Source organism: Typopeltis vanoorti, chromosome 3 (genome assembly GCF_054136105.1).
Source record: "Typopeltis vanoorti isolate ZY-2024b chromosome 3, IOZ_Tvanoo_1.0, whole genome shotgun sequence".
NCBI lineage: Eukaryota > Metazoa > Arthropoda > Arachnida > Uropygi > Thelyphonidae > Typopeltis > Typopeltis vanoorti.
The window spans coordinates 407,679-416,920 of record NC_143551.1 but is presented as its reverse complement, the minus strand read 5'-3'; the positions used below and the strand labels follow the sequence as shown (position 1 = coordinate 416,920).

Sequence of the window (9,242 nt, the reverse complement as noted above, 5' to 3'; positions counted from 1 at the left end):
ATATTTTTGTGTAATATTTTATGCAGTGGCATTTTTGTCTCTTAACGTGCTTTTAATCCATATTTTCTTAATGTTTATTTCTTTAAATGAATACTATTAATCATTTAAGTGCATGATTTTACATTTTGTATAGTTAGCACACGAATAAATAAATATATTATTAATGTGAAGAATTTCTGTTCAGAAGACGCCAGAAGAAGATTAGGAATGACTAAAACAGTCAGAGACCTGTCTAAAATCTGGAAGGACGGATCTATCTCCACTGTAGCAAAGTTGAGAATTTTGGATGCAGTTTTTTCCAACAGCCCCTTATGGTTGGATACTTAGAACCCAAAGAAAAGAATGACTCCTTTTGTAACACCACATCTCAAAAGCAGCCATGCATTTCTTATCTTTCTTCAGGTTCCAAGTCTCACACTTTGTTCCACTTTGTTCCCATGGAGATAGATCCAACCTTCCAGATTTAAGGCAAGTCTCTGACTGTTGGTGATATCATATACTGAAAGTCGAACGAATGAATGGGTGCTAGAAATGATCAGTAGAACTTTAAGACTCCTTAAGAATACTGACAGAAGAGAGTCAAAATATTTTGTACATACTGAAAGGATGTAAGGTGGACTTCTGAGAACAGTAATAGAAGGTAAGGAAAAAAAAAGAGGAATGGGTTGGTATGTGTTGAGTGACCGATCTTCAGAGAGTTGTAGCCTTCAGAAAAGTATACAACAGGATTACATGGCGTGGCCTAATGTTGCATATTACAGAGCATCGGAGTGACCGTACGGTATCTGTGGATGCCCAGTGAACATATGATATGAGTGATCACTCAATAAATCAACTATTTTATCAGCTTCTGTCTCCTCGTGGCCATCATCACTCATTAAGGTTAATCTTCCGTAGTCATTCTTCCTCTTATTTGCGACATAACAAAAGCCCTTTTTCGGATTTCCTTTGGCCTGATCAGCTGGATTCTTCTAATAATCTGATTTTTCCCTTCCTTGCTATTCTGGTGTCATTTTTTGTCTGTGCCTTGTTGTTATTATTATTTATTATTATTATTATTACGGGCGACTGCAGGGTGTCAGACTCATCGAGGAAGTCTAAACATCATGTCCACACAACTATTTGGCATTCTCACAGTAGCTATCATACCTTGCCTTGAACTCATTCACTTTCATAGCACCCACAACAGACTCTGGCAGCTTATTCCACTCATTTACCACTCTAAAAGCTCTAACACCCTTGTAAACCACATTCTTGCCCAGCTCACATAGCTGTCCCCTAGTTCTCCCACCACTAGTCCTGATCTCAAAAATATCCTTCTGCATTCACTATTGCCCTACCCAACTTTGCATCATCAGCGAACAAATGAACTGTTCCTCTTAGATCCTCCCCTATATCGTTATCATCTTGGTTTTTATAACCCGCTCATCCACGGCATTTTTTATGATAGAGTAGCCATACAGAAAATTATCCTTCTCCTTTTTACAATAAACTTTACCTACCTGATTTTCGTTACGTTCTTGTCTATTTGATTCAGTTCTTTGTCGTTTCTCATTTTGTTGTGAACATATCGTACATATTATGTTTTTTTTCATTCACAGAGGGCGCGCATTTAATGACTAGCAAAATTTAAACCTGGTTTGTTGGGGTTGTAATGTTGTCTGCTGGTATAAATGTTATCAGATAGTGCTGGGATTAAGCGATTTTGACGTAATACTTGTAATCATAAGGAATTTGAAAATTAATTGTTTTTCCAGGTATTTCCTATATAATGTCTGAAACAAGTCATGAGGTTCAACTGTATATTTATGATATGTCCAAAGGACTTGCTAAGACATTTTCAAATATCCTTTTCGGTAAGTTTGCCTCTTCCGTTATCAAATTAATTGTTTTATGCTTTTGCCTTTCCACGCTTCTCTTAGAGATTGCTATTTATCTCGTGACGTTGATCCTGTTTCCGGCGAATTTGAAATTTGAACAATATTGTAAATTTCGTGAAATATTTTAAACAGTTCTGAAGTCAGGCTAAGATCAGGTTGATTTGATTGGATAGAAATTACTGATCGAGCGTAAATCAGAGTATTATTTCCGATAAGAAAATTTCAAGTCTTATTGGAGTATTATGCGCATATTTGGCATCCTAGGTTTAAGAGCCACGAATACATACAAAAAAGTTCATTTGAGCATTTCTGAGATAAATTCAGGACTTTGGGATGTCAGTTTTGCTGACGAGGGGCGATATATGAGTTACTTTCTTTAGTTTTTCAAATCTGACGTCATTGGAGAATCCCATACCTCAGAGTTTTGGGAGTGAAGCCTTCCACTTGATGAAGTTCTAGAGTCACAGGTGGCGTTTCCACATCACAGACATTCACAATGGCTGGATTCGAACCCGCAGTCAATTGGCGGCAGGTTCCAATTGACAACCACTCTGCCGACTAAGCCAGCTCTGATATGCATGATATATAAATTAGTGAGATGTTATAGGTTAGATATAGGAGGACTTTTTCAAAATAAGGTAGGAAGGGAAAGACCAAGAGGTTATTCATCCAGGTTGAACAAGAGTTTGGTGAAAAGCAGAATGAGATTTTTCTTTTTATGAGTAATGAATGCATCTTTAGTTCATGAATTTAAGGAGTTTATGACTGGCATTGTGTGAGCATGATTGATTATTCCTGAGAGTTTCCTTTTAGGTTTTCATTGCAAATATGTTGTATGTTGATTTACTTGTGTGTCAAGTAAACCTTCCAGAATTAGTTTTGGGCTCCATAAAAGTGCCACCATAATAGTAATAATAATTCCAAACTAAGATCAAGTGTTGCATTATGATTGCTGTTGTTGAGGTTAGACTTCAGAGGGTACCTGAAAAATTATGGTTAGCAGATACCCCGTAATGTATGAAATACAGGGAAACCCAATCACTACCTGTTAATTCTTTATTTGTAATCTGAAATTTTATATTTTTTGGTCCACCTTTAGGTACAAAGTATATGAAAGCCGCCTCTTGATAGCTCAACAAATGAAAGCCACCTAACTTAGTATGTTATGGGATGGGGAAGGGATCCTGTGGATGATAATGGATGAATTCTAGTTAAAAGAATAGGAGATAGTGGGAGGGTGATTGTTAATTTGAGGAAGTCTGATGTGAGATCAAGGTCAATAACACAAAATATAAAATTGTTACTGGTATAGGGCCAGGGATAATGTGAAAGACATGCATTGTCAGATTATATGAGTGAAAGTTGAGTAATTATTATGGCTGGTGTACTTCAACTTTGGAGACGTGGATTGGAAGGAAGAAAGATCATGCGGCAAGTAGGAAATGGAATTTATGAATAGTGAGTGCAATAGTTACCAGAGAAAGTGGTGAGAGATAATTGCTTGAAGCAGAATGTGACGGACGGGACTCGGGATGTGAGAGTGTTGGGTCTTGTTATAGGTCAGAAGACTTCTCCATTACTAAGGTGGTTAGATTGCCTCCAATTGGGGTAAGTGATCATGTGATCAAGCAAAACATGTGGAAATTCCAATTAAGAAAATGATATATGTGGAAGTATAAGGCAGATAATTATCATACACTTAGGAGGGAAGTTAAAGCAGTAAAATGACATAAAATTCTGGAAGCAATATTACATAGCGTATCCAAGGTTAGGAGGGCAATTGAGTAAGAGTTACATGGATTAATAGTGTCATTATTCCTCCATGTAACTCTTAGATGGATGAATAATGACATAGTAACCAGCTAACTCATGAATAGTATACAGATCACCAGGAATGATAATCAGCATGGCAAGCAAGACAAAATCAGATTATGAGAAGAAATTAGCCAAATAGATAAAAAGAAATCCCTAAGTTTTTTTTTATTATGTGGTAAGTAGGAGGATGAATGACTTTAGATGAGTAACTTTAATGAGTTCAGATAGTAGAGAGGTAACATAGACATACAAAATTGTTGAGGTACTGAGTGATCATTTTGCAAGGATATATCATTCAGGTGAAGATATTGTTATGAGGGACTTATGTGAGAAATGAGAACAAAGGTTGATGAATTGGAGGTACTAAGATATTGCAGAATCTGAATGCAAATATTGCTGTAGGATTGGATGAGATATCAGCTTGCATTTTAAGAGAATGTGCAGGGCAATTGGTGATGCCTTTGACTAAGCTGTTTAATTGTCATCTCTGGCAAAGGTTCCAAGAAAGTGGAAAGAGAAGACTATAATTTTTTTGTATAAAGGAGGATCTAAGTTGGATATGAAATGGTGATGCGAATAAAAGGGAGAAAAAAAATTCATAAGAAGGCAGGTGACTAGTGATGTGTTGCAGCGCTGTGTGCTTGGACCACTGGTGTTTAATTTGTACATAAATGATAAAGGAAATAAGCTAAAAGGAAATATTCAGTTACTTGCTTATAATTTAAAACTAGGTTGAGTAATAGTGAAGCAAGGCGATGTTGGAGAGCTTGTATGATGATTTGAATAGGCTGACAGTAGGCAAAACATAATGGATGTCAATTTAGTGTGGAAAAGTGTAAAGTTATGTCTTTTGGGATGCAAAGATTACAAGCTTTTGTACCACATTGAGGGAACCGTACTGCAAGAAATTGAAGCCAGAAATTTGGAGGTAGTAGTAGATAGAGAGTTGACGTTTAGAAGGCATAAGTAGCCAGGGTCGCTCACAGGATTACTTGGTTACTAAAGAACTCTAACAAGTAGAGATAAGGGGGGGGGTTATCATTCCTGTTGATAAAGCCTGGATATGACCAGATTTAGATTACCATTTCCAGTTCTGCTCACCTGGGTTTCTTGGAGATGAGGAAGTCAAAAGGATCCGAAGGTGAGTGACCAAGATGGTGAGTAGTCAGTGAAATATTCTCTATGAGAATAGGTTGAGAGTTTTTAATTGCGAAAATTGTTTGAGAGAGAAAAAGAAGGGAGGGAGGATGCAGGAGAAATGTTTCAGAACTTGATTAGAGGGAGTGGAACCAGAAGTCATCCCTAAGTAGAGTAGAATGAATGGAATGGGTTGCCCGAGTTGGTTGTAAATGCTTTGTTTGTTAATCGTTTTAAATTTTATTAATTTGACTTCCTCTTCTTGTGTAGACTGTCACATCCAGTCTTTCCTGTCATGAACATATTATATATCCTCATCAGCCTCTAAAACGCTTGCTCTTTTCCCATTTTAAACATTACTTCTCTTCTCTCAAGTTCTAACACTTTATAAGTCTTAGATCTGACCAACCTTGACGTATTGTTCCCACATTTGGGGTGGAGGACCCAAGACCTCATGAAGAATTCTTGATATTTAGAATAGGACAACCCACTTAATTGATTACACAGTCCTACACAATTTTTGCTGATTTTATATAAGACTTGTTTTTTACTAATTTGGGTGCGCTGATTTCAAATATCAAACCCATTTTTCTCTATCACGTCAGGTTTTTTCTCTATGGCATTTTCTTTTTGCTAATTTGTAAGTTTTTGATAGTTTTAAGGAGGCAGTACTATTTAGAGGATCAAAAAAAAATCGATTTTTTAATATTATTTTCTGAAAGTATGTACTTTTAAAAATCTGTTCCTAATCTTTTATCAAGAAATTCGAAAAATTCCCGAAGATATATGATAAATTTAGTTTAATCCTTTATCCCAGTGAGAGCAAACAAAATTATAAGATTATCATACTTAACAATATTCATTAAAAATTACAAGAATATTTATAAAAAAATAACAATTTTACTTACACATGAGTTTCAGGGAATAATTTTTTGTTTGTAGCAATTTCTGCTGTGTGTTCTGTTTTGGCAATTGACAGAGAAAAATGATTTTTTCTCTGTCGATTAAAGGTTGATTTATAACATTCTGTTCTCCAACATTTAAGGATATACTAAGAGGCCAATGTTTCTGACTCCAGTGTTGGTTTCTAGCTCGACTATCCCAGAAGCATAGAAAACACGGAAATTTTGTATATCCTCTTTGAAAGCCAAGTAAAAAGTTCACAATTTTAAGATCCACACAAATGATCCAGTTATGGTCTGTATATTTTAATAACTTCAGAACCTTTTTAATGTCCTCATATGTTTCCTTTAAGTGGACCGAATAGCCAATAGGAATTGAGCCATATACATTGCCATTGTGTAGTAAGACACACTTGAGACCTGCTTGAACTGTCGATAAATAAATGCCACTCATTTGTATGATATTGTACAACACTCATTTCAGTTAGTAAACCTGACACATTGTTACAGTAAATAAACCCACACTCGTGTTTAAAATATTATACAAGATTACTTTCCCTGCTGCGATAAAAAGTTATCTTCGTATCTTGCTCCAGTAAGTTTTTTTAATTTAATCTTGAAGCTAACAATTCCGATGATTCCTTTGATAGGCCCAAATCTCTTACTAAGTCATTCAATTTCGCTTGAGTAAAACGTTGCGGTCCAGAACTAGAAATTAAATTTTCATTGTCTAAATCAACATCCGGGTCTTGCTCCTCAAGTACATCTGGCATATCTCAATCATGCTTGTTCTCAAGTAAAGGAAGTCCTTTATAAATTGGCACGGCTATTTCATTGGAATGAGCAACTGGCCGAATTGCTGAGTCGAGATTTGGATACACAATTTTTTTCTTATTCTTATTATAACCAGAAGTCTGAACTAAACAAAAATAGCAATCATCTACGTGATTTTTCGGATCACGCCAAATCATTGGAATGCCAAAAGCTAATTTTTGGCGTTTTCCCTTGCTCCACTGTCGTAAATTTTCTACACATGACTTACACACTTTATTTGGAGCCCATGAATTGTCCTGATCTGCAGTTTTACATCAAAGTTATGCAAAGTACACTTTCTTAACGAAATCAGTGATATTTGTCCTTTGACTGCGAACAGTAAAGCTGCCACAAATGTAGCAGAAGGAATCTACACTATTGACACATTTTTGAGTAGTAGACATGATGTATTTTCTTCACTGCCGACTAACATGCAATTAACAAGACAAAAAAAAAAAACAGACTTTATTGAAATGTTATAAGCACTCATCATACTTTCACGATCGATCAACAATTGACTGATTTCGATCGTTCTTTGTCTGCTATGACGCATATAGCATTCATTTGTTTTAGGCAGTTGTCATTGCCTACTTTTCATCACCTAAATGTATTAGGTCGGTTATCGGCCTCTCTCTCCCATTCAAACCTCCAGTACGTGCTGTTGCAGGTTCTTACGCATTTACTCCTTTACTAACAAGCGAGAGTGGTGAGCGCTCTGATTCTGATCTGCACACTGCTTTGAATAATAGGCTATACCTTCGGGAAATTTTTGAATTTCTTGATAAAAAGTTAGGAACAGATTTTTAAAAGTACATACTTTCAGAAAATAATATTAAAAAATCGATTTTTTTGATCCTCTAAATAGTACTGCCTTCTTAAAGCTATCAAAAACTTACAAATTAGCAAAAAGAAAATCACATAGAGGAAAAACCTGACGTGATAGAGAAAAACGGGTTTGATATTTGAAATCAGCGCACCCAAATTAGTAAAAAACAAGTGTCAGATCATAATCAGCAGAAAAAATTTTTTTTTTGTTGGCCAGTGTTATTCTTTTCTTACTGACTCCTTCCACAGGTTTCTGTGCTGTTCCTTTTCTATAGGTACTTTTATGGATATTGCTCCTCTGAATTTGCTGCTACCATTCTCTGCTTTCTTCTAACCACATAAGAACTTGAGATCCACTGGCCAACACCCATATACTGACCAGCTTTAAACATATTGAACAAAATTTTCATCATCTTTCTTCATTCTATCCACTTGTGTTCTCTGGAACAGTCCACCATACTGTTTTTCTCACTGAGTACAATTTCACATTCTTTAAGAAACACATATATAGTGGCGGTTCATGGCTTGAAATCATGGGGGTGATGCAACTTTCGAAGTATACATACACTGTAAATACAGTATATACGTACTTAAGTATAAAGAGCTAATAAGCTTCATTTCGGCAATGAAAACATTACTTAAATTAAGGGGATATTAAATCCCGCATAGTTTTAAAACTGAATAAGAAACTCAAAGATCGGAATCAGAGAGTTTCTTGCTGAATATAGTAAACTATAAAGTATCGGCGACACTAGCGTAAGCCAATGCAAGTGACCCTAGTATGTAGTACAATACAGGGCAACTCGTTGCAAAGGTGGAGGAAGTTCAGATCGCTATTCTTAGGTATGGGTAGTATTCTTAGGTATGAAACCGGTCTGGGTAGTGACCTCCCTCCATAATGTAATAACAGCATACATTTCCTAGGAAATGTGTTTTTACATTATGGAAAATACCTAAGAATAGCGATCTGAACTTCCTCCACCTTTGCAACGAGTTGCCCGGTATTGTACTACGTACTAGGATCACTTGCATTGGCTTACGCTAGTGTCGCCGATACTTTATAGTTTATTATATTCGGCAAGAAACTCTCTGATTCCTATCTTTGAGTTTCTTATTCGGTTTTAAAACTATGCGGGATTTAATATCCCCTTAATTTAAAATGTTTTCATTGCCGAAATGAAGCTTATTAGTAACTCTTTATACTTAAGTAACTTAATGGTTGCACCTGTTTGGAAAACTCGTTCGCAGAGTACATAAGTTCTTTTCGCTATACACTTTGGTATTAGGTCTAGCTACTCACTGATGAAGCCTCAAAAAAGGCTGAAACCGGTCTGGGTAGTGACCTCCCTCCATAATGTAATAACAGCATACATTTCCTAGGAAATGTGTTTTTACATTATGGAAAATACCTAAGAATAGCAATCTGAACTTCCTCCACCTTTGCAACAAGTTGCCCGGTATTGTACTGCATACTAGGATCACTTGCATTGGCTTACGCTAGTGTCGCCGATACTTTATAGTTTATTATATTCGGCAAGAAACTCTCTGATTCCTATCTTTGAGTTTCTTATTCGGTTTTAAAACTATGCGGGATTTAATATCCCCTTAATTTAAGCAGTATATACGTATTTGGATAAAATATCAAAATTATGGTAAAAATTTAAAAAAAAAATAAACATGAAAAATGTTTATTATCGATAAAATTATAGTTTAGTATAATTCAAAATTACTTAAAAATAAAATCGATTATCATAACCCCAATAATGTTTTTAAATAAAAACTATAACAAATGTTATATCTTTAAATGTAATGTTCAAATATTTAAGAGACGGAGTAAACAAGATAAGCACTATGAACACTCCACTACTGA

General features: G+C 35.6%; 1 protein-coding gene across 1 annotated transcript in view; it reads left to right on the top strand.

Moving 5' to 3' along the window:
* Positions 1 to 1,633: 1,633 nt before the first annotated feature.
* Positions 1,634 to 9,242, top strand: part of LOC150107855 (uncharacterized) — a 271,308-nt gene continuing 263,699 nt past the window's right edge. The window contains exon 1 of the mRNA XM_090415381.1: positions 1,634 to 1,856. Within this exon, the coding sequence (XP_090271507.1) occupies positions 1,772 to 1,856 (85 nt within the window). The 5' untranslated portion in view covers positions 1,634 to 1,771. The remainder of the gene's footprint in view (positions 1,857 to 9,242) is intronic.